The 22,520-nt window shown below is 37.3% G+C and overlaps 1 protein-coding gene across 15 annotated transcripts in view; it reads right to left on the bottom strand.

Moving 5' to 3' along the window:
• LOC137002072 (microtubule-actin cross-linking factor 1-like) overlaps window positions 1-17,283 on the bottom strand; it is a 184,030-nt gene extending 166,747 nt beyond the window's left edge. For 14 of the 15 annotated variants that reach the window (XM_067361534.1, XM_067361545.1, XM_067361536.1 and 11 more), the window contains exon 1: window positions 17,049-17,283. In XM_067361534.1, the coding sequence (XP_067217635.1) occupies window positions 17,049-17,271 (223 nt within the window). In that variant the 5' untranslated portion in view covers window positions 17,272-17,283. Of the gene's footprint in view, window positions 1-6,135; window positions 6,932-17,048 lie in introns of those variants that run through there. The other variant, XM_067361546.1, reaches the window with a different exon arrangement.
• Window positions 17,284-22,520: the final 5,237 nt, after the last annotated feature.

Genomic DNA, 22,520 nt, shown 5'->3' with positions numbered 1-22,520 from the left:
ACAAACACTGTTTATGCTGTTAAAGGCAAGCGCGAGCTCCGTGGGCGGGGAGCGTGAGCATTTAAAGGGGCCGCAGCCTGAATCGGCTCATAGTTAAAAAAAATCTATGGGGTATTTTGAGCTGAAACTTCATAGACACATTCAGGGGACACCTTAGACTTATATTACTTCTTTTAAAAAGTCGTTCTATGGCACCTTTAAAATTATGTAGTGAACATAAGAAGTTATATCTTAACAGTTCTGCACTGGAGTTCTGTCATGAGAAATTTAGCCATGGACACATTTTATATTCATCAACAAAACTGTATTCAAGCATTTAATCTTGAGTTTTAGAAACAAAAGTTTTGTATTATCATGAATAGATCAAGTAAATGTTGTCAAAAGTAATGACTTCGGTACTAATATTTTAAAAATGTGATGCTTTGAGTGCTGTTGAGCGGGTTCGTAAACACCTCTGATTGGCCACTGTGTTCACACGCTCAGTAGATATGTCTGTGATTTGCTACAATGATCAACGCATGGGAGCGTTTGAAAGCACACGGAAGTGTTTGAAAGTGGGAGCGTTTGAAAGCAGGCGTCTATCAGCAGACGTCTATCCGTTGATAGATGCCTGCTTTCAAACGCTACCCTGTGTATCTCAGTGAAGACCGTCAAAGATGTCTATTTATTTACAACATGTTTTTGAAGCGTTGATCATTGTAGCCAATCACAGAAATATCTGATTAGTGTGTGAACACAATGGCCAATCAGAGGTGTTTACGAATCCGCTAAACAGTGCTCACATTTTTAAAATTTCAGTACTGACTTAGTACCTAATTCTGTACTTTTGACAACTCTAACTGGTAGTGTGTATAAAATATTTAATTAATTAAAAAAAATAATAATAAATGTACATTTAAACATCACTCAGCATAAAACAAAGTAAACGTCACAATAGATGCGGTGACAAAAGTCCAATGTAGAGCCAGTGGTGCATATAAAGCTAAATCTATTGACCTTTGACAAAGCTAGCCTGGGAAGAAAAGAGGAAGGCTGGCTGTGTCAATACATGAAGAATAAGAATAAACGAGAGGCATAAATAGAATACAAGAAGGAAGTTGCATAAGTTTAGATATTTCTGCCCTTTATCAGGGCCTTTCATTCATCAAAATAAAACAACTCCCTTGGCAACCACTTTGAAAATTTCTGTTGGCTAATGTGGGTGTAATGCATACAATTAATTAAGCTTGATTTACCACGCTCTCTGTGGAGGCCAGCACTCTTGTTCATGTTAGCCTTGTTTCAAAAGTGATATATTGGCGAAACGTCAGTCAAAAAAAATGTATTTCATTTATTTGAATAAACATTAATTTGAATAGACATACAGTGTGAAGGGAGAGGCTGGATGCATTAGTACATCAACTGAGCTTCCATTTTTATAAAACATTATTATAGGTGATTATGTAGTGCCTCTAATGGACAATGGTCATGCTTCTAAATAGCACAGAAAAAACACTGTACTTGATTTGATATCAAAGCCTTTTCACAAATATAAGCACATTTTTTACAGATGATCAGTTACAGAGGATCCATTAAGATCACAGAGTTTCAAAATAAACTCTTGATGCTATCGCAGGCCCCTGTCCCAAAGGCCCCAACAGAATCGCATTTCATTACAATAATCAATAATTAAAAAGGCCCTTTTCATCAAGGCTCCATCACAGATGCTCTCCGAGTCAACTGACATCACTCGCTCTCCCTTATATTCCCATCACGGTCAATTTAATTTGAGGTATTCATATTTCACAGAAACACCGTCATTAGAAGTACAGAACAGCTCCTCTGAGGCCCTCAGGGGTTCACTGCTGTCCATCTGAGCACCATCCTTTACGGATACTGGACAACTGGACATGATCAGACAGCAGTGGACCACTGGAGAAGCTCAGACAGCAGTGGAAAACCAGACAAGCTGGGATACTAGGGTAGGGTTTCCCAAACAGGGTTTCGTGAGGAAACTGCAGGGGGTTTGTGAGTTGACGAAAAGTTAATATTTCATTAAGTTAAATGTAAAATTAAAATAAGTAAATAGAGTCCAACATTTAAAAAAAAAACTGTAATAGCGATAAATCTTTGTGTGATTATCAAAGACTGCGATTTAAAGGGATAGTTCACCCAAAAATGAAAATTTGATGTTTATCTGCTTACCCCCAGTGCATCCAAGATGTAGGTGACTTTTTTTCTTTAGTCGAACGCAAATTATGATTTTTAACTGCAACCGCTGCCCTCTGTCAGTCAAATAATAGCAGTAGATGGGAACTTCAACTATAACAGTAAATAAAACTTGCTTAGACAAATCCAAATTAAAACCTGCGGCTCGTGACGACACATTAATGTCCTAAGACACGAAACGATCGGTTTGTGCGAGAAACCGAACATTATTTATATAATTTTTACCTCTAATACACCACTATGTCCAACTTCGTTCAGCTTCCTGTTAGTCAGGTCAAAAAACGCGTTCTGTTGACGGAAGTGAAGTCTCGCCCATATACTTCAATGAGCGCGAGACATCACTTCCGTTGTCAGAGCGCGATCAGACCTCACTAGCCGGAAGCTGAACGAAGTTGGACATAGTGGTGTATTAGAGGTAAAAAATTATATAAATAATGTTCGGTTTCTCGCACAAACCGATCGTTTCGTGTCTTAGGACATCAATGTGCCGTCACGAGCCGCAGGGTTTAATTTGGATTTGTCTATGGAAGTTTTTTCGACTCTTATTGTTCAAGTTCCCAATCACTGCTATTATTTGACTGACAGACGGCAGCGGTTGCAGTTAAAAATCATAATTTGCGTTCGACTGAAGAAAAAAAGTCATCTACATCTTGGATGCCCTGGGGGTAAGCAGATAAACATCAAATTTTCATTTTTGGGTGAACTATCCCTTTAAGTAGATAAGTATATAGTCTGTTGTGCAGTTTCAGAGTGAAGCGCGGCACTGTGATCATTTACACACATGAACCAGTGTTTTCAGCACCTCAGAGACGCTCAGATCACAGCAAATGAAGTGAAATGATCTGAATGTGCATGTGCAGTTTAATGTGCCTTTAAGAACATAATGTGTTATTTAAAATAATAAAATAAAATAATTTTAGTATTGTAACTTGTGAACATCATAAAATGTGATCCTGGACCACAAAACCAGTCATAAGTCGCACGGGTATATTTGTAGCAATAGCCAACAATACATTGTATGGGCCAAAATTATTGATTTTTCTTTTATGCCAAAAATCATTAGGATATTAAGTAAAGATCATATTCCATGAAGATTTTGCTGCTGTAACACCTATACCAAAATTGCTGCTGTAACACCTATACCAAAAAAGACCAACGCAGACTGGGACAACCTTAATAATTTTCGTCCCATCTCAAATCTACCCTTTCTCGCTAAATTGCTTGAGCGAACTGTGGCTTCTCAATTATACGCTCACCTCTCTGTCAATAATCTTTTTGAGCCCCTCCAATCTGGTTTCCGCAAATTACATAGCACTGAAACAGCATTAGTTAAGGTCACAAATGACTTGTTAATCGCTGCGGACTCTGGCTGTCTTTCAATTCTTATTCTTCTCGATCTCAGTGCAGCTTTTGACACAGTGGATCATTTTGTTTTACTCAATTGTTTGGAAACTGTTTTTGGTGTTACTGACACAGTATTAAAATGGTTCAAGTCTTTCCTCTCCGATCGAAGGCAGTTTGTGTCCCTGGGGGGATGCAGATCCAAAGTTGGGGCAGTGCAATTTGGAGTTCCCCAGGGATCTGTTTTGAGTCCCTTGCTTTTTAGTATGTACATTTTCCCCCTGGGTCAACTTCTCAGATCCTTGGGTCTTAAGTTCCATTTTTATGCAGATGACACCCAGATTTATATTCATTCAAAACCTGGCGATAATACGGCTGTTGGCTTTCTAGAACACTGCATCTCTGAGATAAAAATTTGGATGTCTCATAATTTTCTCTGTCTTAACAGCGATAAGACTGAGGTTATGCTCATCGGTTCACCCCAACAAATTCGTAAAGCTGATGCTGTAACCTTAATGGTGGATGGCTCTGCTTTGGAGTTTCAAACTAAATTAAAAAATTTGGGGGTGATATTTGATGCAAATTTAACATTTGATCCTCATGTCCAAAATATGGTCAAAACTTCATTTTTTCATCTTAGAAATATTGCACGATTGCGCCCCATGTTATCTTTCTCGGCGGCTGAAAAACTGATCAATTCATTTATCTTTTCTCGTATCGATTATTGTAATGCTCTGCTTGCTGGGGTTTCCAAATCTACCATAAACAGATTACAGTATGTCCAAAACTCAGCAGCCAGAATCCTGACAAGATCCAGGACAAGTGAGCACATCACTCCCATCTTGGAGTCTTTGCACTGGCTACCGGTCAGGTTTCGCATCGATTTTAAAATTCTCATGCTCACCTACAAGGCCTTGAATGGTTTAGCGCCACAATATCTGTCCGAACTTTTAACTGCATACACCCCAAGACGCAATCTTCGTTCTTCTGATTCTGGCTTTTTAATTGTACCTTCTACACGTTTACGCTCTATGGGTGACCGGGCTTTTTCTTCTTTTGCTCCCAAACTCTGGAATGCTCTTCCCAATGAGATCAGACATGCTGACTCTTTTAGTGTTTTTAAATCTTCACTTAAAACTTACTTTTTTAGGCTTGCATACAAGTGATTTTTTTTTTTTTTTTTTTTTTTTTTCCTCTTAATTCTGCTCAAATGTATGTTTATTGTATTTATATGTTTCTGTGAAGCGCTTTGAGATATAACTTTAAAGGCGCTATATAAAATAAAGTTTATTATTATTATTATTATTAAGATATTTTGTAAATTTCCTACCGTAAATAATATATCAAAAATGTATTTTTGTAAGTAGATATGCATTGCTAAGGACTTAATTTGGACAACTTTAAAAGGTGATTTTCTCAATATTATATTTTTTTTGCACCCTCAGATTCCAGATTTTCAAATAGTTATATCTCAGCCAAAAATGGTCCATACATCAGTGGAAAGCTTATTTATTCAGCTTTCAAATGATGTATAAATGCCTTAACAGGTAGTGGTCCGGTCGTGTGAGGAAGATCCATTTAGATCTGCTCTGATGGATCCACTCTGACAGACAACAACAACAACAAAAAAAACTCCCTAGCTCATCCATCCAGATAGCAAAATTCTCTGTTTTTACTGTTATTTCTATTCCTTATGTTCTATTTTTATTATTATTCTTTATGTAAAGCACTTTGAATTATCATTGTGTATGAAATGTGCTATACAAATAAAATTGCCATTGCCATAAATCTCAGTTTGAATTGAAACTTATGACTGGTTTTGTGGTCCAGGGTCACAAATATATATTGTTTTAATTTTGCAGTTCAATTACATTTTATTAAATTTGAGTTAAAACATAATTGTTCATATTCTTATTATTATTATATTCAGTTTGATTGGGTTCTAACCCCATTGTGATCAACTGACATTAGAGAATCTTGAGCATCCAAATGTGTTGTTAAATTATTGAAATATCAACTTAATCTCAGGTACTTCAAGAAAATATTTACATTTAAGGGTTTCAGCTGACAAAAAAAGGTTTGGGAACCCCTGCAGTAGAGGTATACTGGACAAACTCAAGGCATCACATTCTAGTCATACTAAAGGACAAGCTCGGACACCAGTGGACTAGAATAGAAGACAAGCTGGGACACTATTAAACAAGCTCTGACAGCAATGTGTAAAAATGAACAAGCACTGGCAGCACTATAATACTGGATAGGCTTGGATAGACAAGAAAACTGTTTTATATTAAATTATCTTTTAGTGTGGTTCCTAGAGAAAAAAAGAAAAAAAAAAGTGTCTCCTTTTAATTTCTCATTTACAAAAATAGCTAATTAACAACATTCTCTGAATATAGTACTACACAGAAGCACTAGATGTCCTCTGCCCTTTCACAAACTCATGGGAAAAGAGACCCACCATCCACCTCCAATGTCCTTGGACAACTGACAACAAATAGCAAATATAAAGCGGACGCATAAACAGTCGCATAGTTTTCCCAAGGTAAACAACACAACAAACCGGAGCTTCAGTGAGTCGTTTACCTTTATATCTCTCCAGCACATCCTCATACGCCTGTGCGAACTCCTTCTCCTGGGAGTGATTCGCCGGGAGTAAGCCCGGGATGTAGCCGGCCATAGCGTCTCTCACTCCCGCTGGCCGACTCACAGCGGCCCGCTGATAGAGTAATCCAGGACGGTGGATCCCGGTCGTCCGACAACAGCTGTCAAGTTCGGTTTGGGTTAAATATCCACAGTGGATACAGACTTATTCACGTTTCAGTATGTTTCTAAAGCGTATTATAATATATTTGGCGTTCGTAAACACGGTGAATTAAATAAATCTAGTTAGTGAAACAAAGCTACTTTGGACCAGCGGTTCCAAGATTAGATAAATAAAAATACGTAAATATCTATCTTTAGAGTAAATATCACCTATCATATATGACGGTTAAACGCCAGAAAAGGTTTAAATCTAGATGTATAACTAAATAAACCCATCTTTCATTGATTTAGATCAGAATCCCAACGGTTATCGTATTTAAAGTCCATTGTAGCGCGTGCGAGCCGGTGATTGGGTTTATATGTGTGCGCTCCTCAAGTATGTGTGTGTCTATGTGCGGTGGGCGGTCCGTTCGGCTCCTTCCGAAAGCAGATACGAGGCCTCAATGAAACGGTATCCGGCTAGTGCTTCTTATATTCCTTTGTCAATGCGCTCTTGACTCGCCGGTACCAGCTATATTATGTTTTTTTCCATCCGTGCTGCTCAGTGTAATGGCCGCTTCTATAATAATCACACGGCGTGTGTCTCAGTCCTCCCTCTATTTTCCCCTGTGCGAATGGGGTTCATGTTTCTCTATTCTTCCCGCAGTGCCTGCACTCTCCTCCTCCTCCATCCCTCCCTTCCTTCCACAGCCACGCCAGGAACATCCAGCGCAGGAAATTCATGGTGACAATGGCTGATGTTATTGGGTCTGATTCTTGGGTTTTGTCGCCCCCCACTGGTTAAAGCTGAGCGGTGCATCACTCCCTACCACCTGCTTCTACTAGTCCTATATTAAACTTTAGGGAAAAAAATAAACATTACTATGTCCTGAAAGCAATTTTAAAGATGCACCTTTTATAAATGGTCAAAGCTGCGTCTATACATTTTATAAACACGGTCAGATACTTATGAAAACATTTTAAAATCAGGCAAATTCAAAGGCAGCCTTATAATCCTGACGATCTGCTTTCCATATTTCACTTGCTAACTCATATAATTTCTATCTCCTGTAACAAAAAGGCTACTAAAACTCGGAATGTATGCTCACTTTTTGGTGTCTTTGTATAATCTTTATTTTGTTTTGTGGGGAGGATTATGTTTGTGATCTGTTTAACTGATATTTCCCCATTTATTTATTTATTTATTTATTTATTTATTTATTTATTTATTTATTTATTTATTTAATTGTTATTATTATTTATTTTCCTGTCTCATTTTCAATGTGATGTCATGTTTGGCCATCCCTGAACCCCTGGCTCTTTTCTCTTGGCTACTTCTCACTTTTGTACTATAAATGTGTAATATTAATACAAATAAATAAATGAATAACGGGGGAAAAAAACTCATATAAACTCTAAGTAATCGTGCTCATGTCAACTTGAATTGTAAATAAATTCTTTGGGATTCTGGATAATTTCCTATTAGTGACACAAGCATAAGCAGATCCTGTTAGTATCAAGCAACACCAGAAAATAAATTGTCTATTGAATTCATATGCAAAATATTGTCAATACCATGAGACTTTCTGAGATGATTCAAGATGGAGCTGAACATCTGTGGTCTCAATTCAAGGGAATGCTAGATTTGTTAATGTTTATAACATTTTTTGGCACATTATCTGTGCATCTGGTGGTGTTATTGCATTTTTAATTTACACAAAATACTGTATAAATTGACTGGTGAGCAAAGAAAATCAAATTATGTGAGGAAATGGAAGATGCTGGAAAATCAGAAATAGGTCAATACCTCTGAACAGAATATCCAAAATACTGCCTTTCACATATATAGACATTTTTGTAGCCTGTTTTTGTCCCAGTACTGAGTATCAGTGGATAGGCTTTTGTCTCACTTGATCATCTAGTGCACTGCCACCTAGCTGCTGCAAAGTGTCATTGCAGGCAAAATAAAGTAAGTGATTTGATTCATAGTGTATCTCTCTTATTAGTCAGTTGTAATGGGTTGTCTTTATAACAACAACAAAAGCATATTTAAACCCCCAAAACTCATAACATGACCAAGACCAACCTTTCCAAGAGCTAGATCAAGACAAGACTCCCTCATCTTAAAAACCCAGACCAAGAACTTTTGATCCAAGAACAAACCACTTCAATAAACTGAAACAGAGAAACCCCTGAATTTATTGCCAGTTTAATCATTTCAGAAACACTCTATTATCAAATTATCTTTTTTTACAATACAAAAAAAGTTTTAACACTCCACTTGATGTGTTAAACAATGAATACATCATGAACATTTACTTTTACTATTTGCTTTGAACACAAAGTTTTGTCCCTGAATAAATCTAATTGCTTAGGGCATTTATGTGTCACCATTCCCCTTAGTCACTCAGCTCCTCATAAAAAGAAAGTAAATTTGATAGCGTGCTTGCATCTCATTCTCAAACAACTGTTGTAAACATTATCTGACCTATTTCCTTTGCATGTGCTGGGACAAACATTCAATATATTGAGAGCAGATGTAGATCCATGCAAGTCCATGAAGTTTCCTAATAGCCAAGCCTCTCTTGGGTGCCCAGCAGCCTCTGAAAGTTTAGGTCTAAATGCTTTTAAAGAGTGTGCTGAAACATTCATTCCTACAGAGCAATACTTCACAATCCTCTACCAAAACAGCAAAGATACACACACTTGCAAACAAATAAAGTTGAGTGCGAGACCTGGAAGGCACACATGACCCCACAGTGTCTAACAACTGATAGCCTGACAGCAGATATTGCTGTTGGCCCTATGTGTCCCTAAACCCACTGTAGTGAATGAGGCACATTACACAGCTCCGGGAAAAGAGAGCATCATAATTAAGGGGATAGTTTACCCTAAAATGAACATGGAGTCATAAATTACTCACCCTGGTGTTGTTCTAATGTCGTATACCTTTCTTTCTTTTATGGACCACAAAAAGGAGAACTTAAAAAAAAAAAATGTCCTGCTCACGCTAAATATGATCAAAGATGACTGTAAAAATAAATCTGCATTGTTTATCCTTTTGATCTTTAATTCATAAAATGAGTAAAAATCTAACCTTTCATTGAAGAAAAAAGAATTGAAAGTGGGGGGAAATCACATTATGAAATAAATGTTTATATCCAAAACACGTTGGCCACAATTATTGGCACCCTTTTATTCAATAGTTTTTGCAACCTCCTTTTGCCAAAAAACAGTTCTGATTCGTCTTCTATAATGCCTGATGAGTTTGGAGAACACCTGAGGAGAGATCAGAGACCATTCTTCCATACAGAATCTCTCCAGATCCTTCAGATTCCAGCTCCATGTTGGTGCTTCTTCTCTTCAGTTCACTCCACTCATTTTCTTTAGGGTTCAGGTCAGGGAACTGGAATGGCCATGGCAGAAGCTTCATTTTGTGCTCAGTGACACATTTTTGTGTTGGTTTTGATGTTTGTTTTGGATCATTGTCCTGATGGACGATCCAACCACTGCCCATTATTGGATTTCTATCAGAAGTGGTCAGGTTTTGATTTTTTATCTGTTAGTATTTGATAGAATCCATGATGCCATGTATCTGAACAAGATGTTCAGGACCTCCAGCAGAAAAATAGGCCCACAACATTAAAGATCCAGCAGCATATTTAACCGTGGGCATGGGGCACTTTTTATCCATGTGTGCACCAAACCCATCTGGTGGGTTTGCTGCCAAAAATCTCTTTTTTTAGTTTCATCTGACCATAGAAGCTCATCCTGTTTGAAGTTCCAGTCTTGTCTGACAACTGAATATGCTGGAGATTGTTTCTGGATGAGAGCAGAGGATTTTTCTTGAAAACCTTCTAAACAACTTGTGGGGATGTAGGTGCTGTTTGATCATTTTTTTTTTATCACATTCTGAGACTCAAGATTCAACTAATCTCTGCAATTCTCCAGCTGTGATCCTTGGAGAGTCTTTGGCCACTCAAACTCTCCTCCTCACTATGCATTAGGATGATTTAGACACACGTCCTCTTCCAGGCAGATTTGTAACATCTTTAGTTGATTGGAACTTCTTAATTATTGCCCTGATAGTGGAAATGGGGATTTTCAGTGCTTTATCTATTTTCTTACAGCTACTTTCTATTTTGTGAAGTTCAACAATCTTTTGCTGCACATCAGAACTATATTATTTGGTTTTACTCATTGTGATGAATGATTAAGGGGATTTGGCCTGTGTGTTTCCTCATGTTTATACTCCTGTGGAACAGGAAGTCATGGCTGCACAATTTCATGTTTAAGATCACCCTAGTGTGCTAAAAAAATGTAAATATGACTGGGAATATACTTCAGAGATATTTTACTCATAAAAAATTCTGGGGGTGCCAATAATTATGGCCAACATGTTTTGGAGAAAAACATTTATTTCATAATGTGATTTCCCCCCACTTTCAATTATTTTCCTTCAATGAAAGTTTAGATTTTTACTCATTTTATGAATTAAAGATCAAAAGGATAAACAATGCAGATTTATTTTTACAGTCTTCTTTGATCATATTTACCAAGGGTGCCAATAATTCTGAGCACAACTGTAATGCCAGTGAAGAGCGGCCAGCATCAAGATTTTTAAAAAAAGACGCAAAAGTATCACAGAATGATCCCATGCGACACATGCTGTACATTTCAAGTGTTCTGGGGGTGTATGATATGAAATTTAAAGGATTAGTCCACTTTTAAATAAAATTTTCCAGATAATTTACTCACCCCCATGTCTTCAGTTGAAAAGAAATGAAGGTTTTTGATGAAAACATTCCAGGATTTTTCTCCTTATAGTGGACTTCAATGGCCTCCAGACGGCTGAAGGTCAAAATTACAGTTTCAGTGCAGCTTCAAAGGGCTTTAAACGATACCAGATGAGGAATAAGGTTTTATCTAGTGAAATGATCGGTCATTTAAAAAAAAAAACTGTTTATGCTTTATAAACACAAAACATTGCCTTGCACGTGCTTCCGCTTTCCGTATTCTACAAAGCATTTATGCTGTCTGTCCTACGCCTTCCCTATTTTACTTAAGGAAAAAAAAATGAAATATATAAATGAAATACAATCCATGTACCGTCTTCTCTGAGGTGAATATATCCATCGTGTTCGTCGTAACAAGAAGTTATCGCGTCAACTGTCATTCTGTCATCAGACAAACGGACTTCTGGTCTTCAATTTCTCACAGCTTGAGTGCTTTTTCTGGGTGAGACGGAGTGAACTGTGGCACTAACAGATTCACACAAACACGTACGTCACGTAGCCGTGCACAAAAGACCAACGAGATCAGGATTTTCATTAAATAATACATTAAATTTCATATCGTACACCCCCAGAACACTTGGAATATACGAAACGTGTCGCATGGGATCATTCTGTCATACTTTTGCATCTTTTTTAAAAAGCTTGATGCTGGTCGCTATTCATTGTCATTATATAGACAAGCGCAAGAGGGACATTTTTTAAAAATTCTCCTTTTGTGGTTCATAACTTAAAGAAGGGCATATGACATTAGAACAACACCAGGGTGAATAAATAATGGCTACATTTTCATTTTAGGGTGAACTGTCCCTTTAAATAAAGCAAGAGCTGATCACTGAAACATATTCTAGCTCCATTAAAAATCTCTTTTTGCTTTTAAATAAGTGGAATTATTACAAAAATTATTTTTAAAAGCACAGTATTTTTAGGCTCACTATTATTACGGACTATTTATCAGGCGATTTGCTTCAGTGACAGTGGATCAGTTTACAGATATAAATAAGATGTCTTTCTCATCCAGCTCTGAATAAGAGGATAACATTCTACATTTATAGCATTTACAGTTAGTCTACATCTACATTTAAAAGCTCTTAAGGGCCTATATATGCTTAGTCACTTCAAGCACTTGATCGATTGGATTGAAATTTGACTAGGTATGCACATTCCTTTTACATTTAAACACATAAATGTGTATATGCCAAACAGATAACCTTATGCAATATGCAAAAAATAATGGAATTCTTCTGGAACACTTCTGCGATTTAGGTGGCTCATAAAAGCTAAAAACATTGGCAAAAAGCAAACTTCCAAATAGGGATGCTCCGATAAAATTCTGAACGTTACAGATAAACAAATTATTATTATCATGTTGTGGGTCATTATTAAATATTCATATTACTTTTTCTAAATAAATTCAAAAATTAAAAATTATTGTTAAAGGTGCCGAAAAACGTTTTCAAAAGATGTAATATAAGTCTAAGGTGTACCCTGAATGTGTCTGTGAAGTTTCAGCTTAAAATACCCCATAGTTTCTTTTTTATTAATTTTTTTAACTGCCCATCATTATAAATGCGCCGATTCAGGGTACGCGGCCCCTTTAAATCTCGTGCTCCACGCCCCAAGAGCTCGTGCTTGCCTTAAACACCATAAACAAAGTTCACACAGCTAATATAACCCTCAAAATGGATCTTTACAAAGTGTTCATCATGCAACATGTCTAATCGTGCAAGTACAGTGTTTATTTTGATGTTTACATTGATTCTGAATGAGTTTGATAGTGCTCCGTGGCTAAAGCTAACATTACACACTGTTGGAGAGATTTATAAAGAATGAAGTTGTGTTTATGAATTATACAGACTGCAAGTGTTTAATAATGAAAATAACGACAGTCTTGTCTCCGTGAATACAGTAATAAACGATGGTAACTTTAACCACATTTAACAGTACATTAGCAACATGCTAACAAAACATTTAGAAAGATAATTTACAAATATCACTAAAAATATCATGTAATCATGGATTATGTCAGTTATTATTGCTCCATCTGCCATTTTTCGCTGTTGTTCTTGCTTGCTTACCTAGTCTGATGATTCAGCTGTGCACAGATCCAGACGTTAATACTAGCTGCCCTTGTGTAATGCCTCGATCATGGGCTGGCATATGCAAATATTGGGGTGTACACCCCGACTGTTACGTAACAGTCGGGGTTATGTTGAGATTTGCCTGTTCCTCGGAGGTCTTTTAAACAAATGAGATTTATATAAGAAGGAGGAAACAATGGAGTTTGAGACTCACTGTATGTCATTTCCATGTACTGAACTCTTGTTATTCAACTATGCTGAGGTAAATTCAATTTTTGAATCTAGGGCACGTTTAAAGGGGCAATAAGCAATTTCTGAGAAACGCTGTTGAAAGTGGATCAGACTGAGCACCAAAACTCGCTTGCAACCAATCAGCAGTAAGAGGCGTATACATTCATGATGGGGGAGGTGCCAGTGTTGTATAGTGTGTTCATGAATTTGGGGGCGGAGCAATAAAGATAGGGGTGTGATCCTTTTGGGTAGGGGCGTGTCTGTTTTGGTGATTTCAAATAACATGTTTCTCAGAAATTACTGTATCTTTAAATGATACATTACATTTTGAGACTTGCTAAAGATGAAATTATATATTCAATTTATTATTAGGTTTTTAAACATTAACCTAAGTGTGCATTAGATAACAGCATCTGTTGTGTATAATAAATGTAAAAAAGATACATGTCTCACTGTCTTTCCAATGGAAAAAACATATCTTGTTTCTGTTCTTACTCTGTAGGTGGGCAACAACAATAAACCTTGACTGGAAGCTCTATAGAAGTGTTTTTCCATTGTGACTCTGCACGTCATGCCACATTTAAACTATGTGAAGTTATGGCTTCATCAGCGTCTTATCCTCTTTCTTTGGTGTGTACTGATTCCGATGTCACTTACAACAGTAAAAGGCCACCCAGACTGAAATGTCTTTGTCATCACTGTGATTTAGCCAATTTATTGCCTTTGGATTGCAGCTTGGGTTCGAACCACTTCACCTGCACGCACACACAAAATGAAAGGTGGACAGAGCTGAGATCTACGTGCATAGAGTTGTTTGTGTTTGGAAACTCACTATGTTTTCTAGGCAACTGTCATAACTGTTTTGCAGCATGGCATTCCAAGAGTGAAGTGCTGTAAATCATATGCATCCGCCTTCTTTCCAGATATTCCCTCCATGCTCGTTGTCTCTAACCTCTTCCCTTTAAAGGGTTAGTTCGCCCAAAAATGAAAATTATCCCATAATTTAATCACCCTCAAGCCATCCTAGGTGTATATGACTTTCTTCTTTCAGTCAACACAATTGGAGTTATATTAAAAAAATATTCTGGCTTTTCCAAGCTTTATAATGGGAGTGAATGGTATAAAATTTTGAAGACAAAAAAAAGCACATCCATCCATCATAAAAGTAATTCATATGGCTTCATATGGATAAATAAAGGCCTTCTGAAGTAAAGTGATGCATTTTTGTAAGAAAAATATCCATATTTACAACTTGAATCACATGCAATTCGATTCTGGTGGAAGAGTGAACTTTGACCTGACACATGACGTACTGACAAGCACGGAAGCGCAAAATATATAGCAAAACAAAACACCGGTCACAAATTAGAAGTCTAAAACGAGAATTTTTAAATAGAAATGTCAGAGGAGCTTCAGTTTGTTGCCAGCCCTATTCGTTTGAACCGCGAGAGGCGTCTACTCTCACCGAAGCTTTCGCTACTCCTAAAACGCCGGAACTCGACTCTCTCATGAAAGTGCGGATGGACGTTACCAGAAGCGTGTGATTAAAGTTTATAAAGTTATAAATATGGATATCTTTCTAACAAAAACCTTTTTTTACCCCCTGGAGCCGTATGCAATACCTTTGTGATGGATGAATGCATTTTGGGCTTCAAAATCTCGGTTACTATTCCCATTATAAAGCTTGGAAGAGCCAGAATATTTTTTTACTAGAACTCCGATTGTGTTTGACTGAAAGAAGATAGTCATATACACCTAGGATGGCTTGAGGGTGAGTAAATCATAGGATCATTTTCATTTTTTGGGTGAACTAACCCTTTAATATGCCATCACGACTTTTCCCCTTTAACCTCCTGTTTGAACTTTGTCCCTTTTTTGCCCCTTTCCTTCCTCTCAACTCTTGTCTTCAGCTTCTTTTCATCTTCTTTTCAAGTCTCCGGGTCATTTAGTACAACCAAGCTCCACATAATGACTCTCTCTTTTTTCTCAAATTCAAATTGAAATTCAAATGATCTCGCTAACTGTACTTCACTATTTGTTTTTCGGGTTTTCGCCCTTTCCCTCCTACTTCATAGCCATGGAAACTAAGGGGGGCTGGAAAAGGAAACAGGTAACCCATGGCAACAAGGGAATTGAGGGATTCAGGCTGAGTCACCCTTTGAGCTGCCTGAAAAGTAGTGATTGTAATGGACACAGGCAGGACAACTTTGCTTTTTCTAAAAAGGTCAAATTAGCTAATATTTTAAGATACTTATTGACTTTGACGTACATTCATGAGGGTCTGCAGGGGTCCTCCCTGATATAATTTCCTTTTTTTTCCTGCATGTTAGTTTTTTTTTAGAACTTTTTCACATATTAACAAGCAGTTTTGTTACAAATATTATTTTTCTCTCAGAATTATTTTAATAGTGTTCTTTCTTCTTTATAATATCATGACAGCTGTTTCACCCTGTTACTTTAAATTTTTATATTTTTCTTTAAACATAAAAAACATGCTCATCATAGAAGAGTATTTTAAATGTGTATGTATTTTAATGTATTTTTAGATAAATGAATAGATCCAAAAAATAAAACAAATGAGCGACATGACATTGATCCTAATGTAGACTTCAGTGATGTTTACTGCTGTCAAGTCTCATGTATTTTAGGCTTACGATTATGTAAATATTCATAAAGCTTAGACCAAAAGTCTCAGACTAAAAAAAAAAGGCCCAAACGCTGATGGAACAATCACAGATCATGTCTGACAGAGGCAAATCTGGAGGGACACAAGCCCGACACATGGTCATAAAAATGTGAGGTTAGGATTGGCAGAAAAACTCTGTTGAGGCCGTAGCGTGACAGTCTGCACAGCATTCCAGATGTGCCTTGGATATCCTTGCATCCGTTTTTATAAACCTAGTAAACAGTGACTAGTGTTTTCTCACAGTTTTGATCGCATTTACACCCAGTCACTAAAGAATAACTAGATCTCTTTCCCTTTACCCTGTTGTCTCTTTGTATCCAACAACTCAATGCACTGTTTACTTCAGCAATGGTTAGAAACACAGACACGGTCTGTCAGGAGTAATGAAATCAGCAGGAAAAGCTAGAGCAACAGCCAGCAAGTCTAAAAAGGGTCTCAAAACAGTTCAGCTCCCAACATTTGGCCTCTTTTCTCCTACTCGAGCCAAATGACAGTTTATTTCACAGAACTTGATCCACATGCAGCTGCATGTATCAATCTTGAACACTAATGTATATAAAAACCACTGCATGTCTTCCTTTCCATCTTGCCAGATTGCTTTGAATCGAATCATATGACACACAAAACAAGTGCCATTTGCTCAATAAATTAGTCTAATTCATACCTTAGATTTAAAGTGACTGCATTATTGTGTTTAAAGGGATATTATTTAAAAAATATAATTCGTTTTTTTTTTTTGTCCATACAATGAAAGTCAGTGATATCCAATGTTGTTTTGGACCTCATCAACTTTCATTATATGGACAAAACCAGTTGAAATATTCTTCAAAATATCTTCCTCAGAAGAAGGATACAGTTTTGGAACGAAATGATGGATTTCCATTTTTAGGTGAACTATCCCTTTAAATACTGAAGAGCACTTTCTGAACAAACATTTCTCACTTTCACAGTCCAATCTCTTACCTGCGACTCGCACGACCGCCCTCTCCGCGGGGTCCAGCACTGAGTCCTGGCTCTTGCGCTTGCGTCTCTCATGTTTCGATAGGTTCCATGGCAGAGTGTCCCCTTTGGGCCCGGCTGCGCTGTGGGCACAGGGCGAGAGAGAGCCTCCAGACCTCTCGCTGCGGAACGAACGCTCGCTCACACATGAACGTTCGCTCAGGCTCTCCTCGTCCGAGGAAGACATCTCACCGGGGGGCTGGGAGGAGGGATATGAGGGGTGGCAGGGTAAAAAGGGAAACAGAAATAAGGTCAAGACAAAAACAGAAGCATGTAAGAGACTCTATATAAAATGTGAGATGTATAATTCATCACCCACAGGGCTATTCAGGACAACGTACTATTACTAGAGAACATGAGTACAAAATAAGGTAGGATTTCTGAGAAAATGAACACTCTGCAATAAAATGAAAGTAAAAGAGATGATGGCAGATGCTTTTGGATTTCTGGTGAACATCGCTGACTCACTTTAACAATGATGATGAAAAGGAAAAGTGGCAGGAGGATCGAACTCTGTTTTCAGTCACGGTACTATTAAAACAGGTCCTGATCAGTATTGGGCATTGCATTTGGCTGGGCCAGGCCTCTCTGATGTGCTTTCCTCTATGATCAGCTGGAAGGAATGAGACCCATGGGGGCTGGAGAAGGTTCCTGTCCGTCAAATTACTCCACATGAGCTGAGCTCATCAATACAAGTGAGCTCAGTGCAAGATGTGCTCCCCTTTCCAAACTAAAGCAAAAATAAACGTGATGTCCACACACTGATATAACTGCTAAATAAAAGTATTGATTGCAACGTTTCGACCATCAGGTCTTCGTCAGGCACAAACTTCCCTGTTGAAAAAAAACAGCATATGCTGGTTAGATTTGTTTTAAAGCATGGCAGTTGGTTTGAGCTGGTTTGTGCTGGTCTTTAGTTGGTCATGAGCTGGTTTAAGCTGGTCAAGTGCTGGTCCTAAGTAACTAGCTTTAGCTCAGGACCCGCTTAAACCAGCTCATGACCAACTAAGGACCAGCATAAACCAGTTCAAACCAGCAGCCAGGCTCCAAAACATACCTTACCAGCATATGCTGTTTTTTTCAATAGGGTTAGTGAACCAAGGTACAACACTTTATAGACAACAGTTGATCACCTTAATTAAGTGCACGTTCAATCATGTGTACAAGTGTAATCCCACAGGATGAGGTAAAAAAAACAAAACAAACAAAAAAAAACAAACAATATAATTCACTGAAACTTAACCTAACTAAACTTAACTAAACTAACTAAACTTAACTAACTAAACACTAAGAAAATAACACTTAAAAAAAGAATATAAGAAACTTAAAAAGAAAACAAATCATATATATATATATATAGCTAATAAATAATGGATTTTTTCCTTCAGCTTCAGATGTGCACTGTCTGCCATTATGGTTTTTAATTGCTTGAAATATTATTGATACAATGTACGTCAAAATACAATGTACATCATATTGACGGCATAATATTATAATGAAAACATTATAATTGTGTGCTTGGGATATGGCTTTTAATGGTAAGACATTTGTTTTTGTAATTAGGCTTTCAAAAATTATATAAAAATTTTGACTAAGATTTATCGGCCAATTTATCGGTTATTCAAATATAAAGAATTATCGTTATCGGTATTGGCCAAAATATTCATATAGGTGCATCCAAATTTTATTTTGAAAATATATCATTCTTAATTCACTTTCCCTTTTTCTAAAATACTCATGTTATTCATGAAAGACTTGAAAGGGGAGCTATGGCTATTCTGAGACAGCATTATATATTGCAACTGTATTTAGAGATTTTCACTTATTAAAATTATTTTTATTATTTTATTATTTGCTAAAATTCTTAATCAACTAAATTACCAAGTCAATGACAAATAAAGATGCCCAAGATTATGTAAAAATATAGATAGATAGATAGATAGATAGATAGATAGATAGATAGATAGATAGATAGATAGATAGATAGATAGATAGATAGATAGATAGATAGATAGATAGATAGATAGATAGATAGATAGATAGATAGATAGATAGATGGTTTTTAACTTTTATATCAATTTTGACAAATGCTGTTTTGATTTAATGACTCTAGAAATGTTGTGTAACCAGAGCCATTGTCAGGGGATACCACCGGGAATGCTGTCCTGTTGAATGTTTTCTATGGTGTAGCCTACAAATTGAGCTGAGTTGGACGGGGCTCAGAAAAAGAAAAAAACAAAAAGAAAAAAAAAAGTTCTAGGCAACATTGTGGGTGTAGCCATCAATTACAAATATCATGAATTGTTTATATATATTTTTAAATATTACTATTTCCTTAATAAACAGTGAAAAAATAAAATATGCCAAATTTATATTTTTTATATTTATGATATTTTATTTGTTTTTTTCAAATATTACTAACTTCTATTTCATTATACATTTTAAAATAATAAAAGACTCTTCCAAATTTCATTTTTATTTATATTTATGTATTCATGTTTTTTTTTGTTTTTTTTACTTTTGATCAATATTATTTCTTCATTACAAAGAGTATTGTGGCTATTAGTTCACACTAATAAAAACTTAGTCTAACTTTTTATTTGTATCATATAATGTTACATGCTATGAGAGCAACTTTTCCTGTAGCTCAACCATTGAATTCCCAGGTAATGGGTAAGCTGATAAAAATACATCCTCTCAAATGCAATGCAGTTTGTTTTGGATACAAATATATAAACGCAATGTTCTACTTTATGATGTGAACAAGTTTGTCCTGTAATCCATTTATTTATTTCAGAAAGTGTACATTACCTGCATGTAACCAGATATGTTAAGCTCAGTCTTTACTGCTTCTAAAAAGCAGGACCAAGTTCACTAGAAACCATGTTGCTGAAGCTAGATCTTTTTGCCATCCCGCTGTTGCCTGACAGCATGGTGGTTCAGTGGCAGCCAACAGATATAAATAGAGGCAATGCTGTATTCAAAACCTTGCTATGTCATTATGCCTGTGCAGGAAAATGGAGGAAAATACTGCTCTATTTTTTTTCATTATTTCATCATTCATTTCTTTCCCACCACCACACTAAGTCAGTTCAAGACAGCTGAATGCACCCAATGCACCGACAGAGAGCCGTTGTGTTGATCTCTCTCTGCAACTGGATCTGCATTTGCACAAAGAGTCGGGCTTCCCACATCGTTCACCAAGCACGTCTCAGAACAGCCATAATGTTGCGCCACTGCTCCATTCCCCTTTGAGAGAAATGATAAGTTTGTGGAACAGAGGTTGGTGGCATTTGTTCTCTTGCTGGTGTTTATACAATGTGTGCAAAGATATGCTCATGTGCATTCACCCATGAGGACAGAAGCATCTGCTATGAGTAACACTAACACATCACTGTAGACACACTCACTCAATAATGACACTTGCTGGGAACAGCAATGGAGGAGGGGATATTATCATAGCAATGAATAACGGCTTTGCATTATTCAGAGCATTGTGGCCATTTAGGTATTAGTTCTTACAGAAAACGTGACATTTAATCTGGACGTAATGCATTCTGTATGTTGGAGCATCAGTTTATTCCTTTATATATTAGGGGCTCACAATTGGTTATGCTTCAGTACATATAATTTACATTTGATGTTAAGTATCGACAACAAAAAAAAAAGATCATTAAAATGTATTAATTTACCACAAATTACATGGTCAGCACAAACTATGTTTATTCTTGTTGCAAGTGAACCCATATTTAATGTAGTCTAGGTTGCGTTGTTGCTATCCTATACATAATTATATATTTTTTCATTTACACTTTTGTGCAGTGTGGCTCCATGGATGTTAAAGGGGACCTATAACGCCCCTTTTCACAAGATGTAATATAAGTCTCTGATGTCCTCAGAATGTGTCTGTGAAGTTTCAGCTTAATATACCCACAAATCATTTATTATAAATCAAATCAAAGTTGCCCCTATTTTGTGTGTGTCCCTTTAAATGCAAATGAGCTGCTGCTCCCGGTGCGCTTTCCAAAAGAGGGTGGATCTTTAACAGCTCGCGCTTCGGTTTCTCAACAACAACAAAGCTGGAGAATCTCACGCAGCCAAAATGAGGATTGTCAGTAATGGTGTTCAGCCTTATATTGTTCAAACCGGAGTCGGACACTGATGGAGAGACTCAGGAAGAAGTTAAAACTTTTAGAATGCATCTGGACGTTTCTGAACGGTTAGTGGATACATTTATGCAGTTGCTGTGGAGTGGATTCAACTCTTCCACTAGCATGTGCCGTCATGTTAATATTTTATGGAAATCCAGCGTGGAATTGACCCTCGTTTGTGAAGCAGTTCGGCATAAAATGATGGCATGGTAACAAAAATCTATTACAACAACTCTTCCTCTTCTCTAAAGCAGCCCAACATGGCCTCGCCCCCTTTTTTGCGTGATCCTAGGGGCGGGGTTTATGTACATTTGGGGGTTTGTGATGTCACCAACCCTGGAAGAAGCTCGTTGTAGTCCCTACCAGCCATTTGTTGTAGTCCTTAAATTTCTGTATTCCTGTTAAGGCAGCAACACACCAAGCCGACGCTGATGAACTAATGGTGACAAAAGCAGACTGTGGGGTTGGCTCACGTCGGCAGCGTCTGGGTCCAAAGTTGGCCTCACACACCAAACCGACGCTTGACACCTGAAGGCCAAGTAGCACGTCATTCTGCGCCTGCGTGAGATCAAATGTCTTTCCGTACCAGCAGGTGGCAGTAGCTGAACAGCCAGTCAGAATGATCAGAATGCCCGACGGACCGACGCCAATTCAACGGCTTCATCCGAAAACCTAGGTAGCTGTCTTGCTGCCTCGCTGTCTTATAAGAGAATGACTTGTACAGCAGCGTAAAATTGATTTCGGACTGACTTCTGAGGCAGTGTAACAGTTTAATGATCTATAGCAATATAGCGCGAGCTTTGGTGAGAACTAAACAAATATTTAATTACTACAGTAGTAATTTCTCGATAGAAATGATATCAAAATTGAAATATGTTGGTCAAAATCGTACATTTATACACAAGCTGAGCAGCAAACGCAACTTTCGGACGCCATCTTTATTTTTCTAGCTCAACTGTCACAGAATGGAAAGCACAGGATTGTGGGATATCAAAGGCAGCTAAAGATACATCTATGCTTCCTTCAAAAATCGATCTGAGGAAGGTATGTCATGAGACAGGAAGTGAAGCTAACATTGGATTCGGACGTGCCTTGATGCCTTACTACCTTGAAATGTGTCCTCGGAAGGCAGAATTCCAGTTTTCGGATGCAGCCAACATTTCAAATCGGCCAAATAAAAGCTGACGAGGACCAACTTCAGCCGACGATGGAAAAACTTAGTCGGCTGACGAACAAAAACTGCCCGACAGCCGACCGTCGGCTTGGTGTGTTCCGGCCTTTAAAG

Source organism: Chanodichthys erythropterus, chromosome 15 (assembly GCF_024489055.1).
Source record: "Chanodichthys erythropterus isolate Z2021 chromosome 15, ASM2448905v1, whole genome shotgun sequence".
NCBI lineage: Eukaryota > Metazoa > Chordata > Actinopteri > Cypriniformes > Xenocyprididae > Chanodichthys > Chanodichthys erythropterus.
Note: the sequence above shows the minus strand (reverse complement) of the source record. Positions and strands in the feature narration are given on the sequence as shown.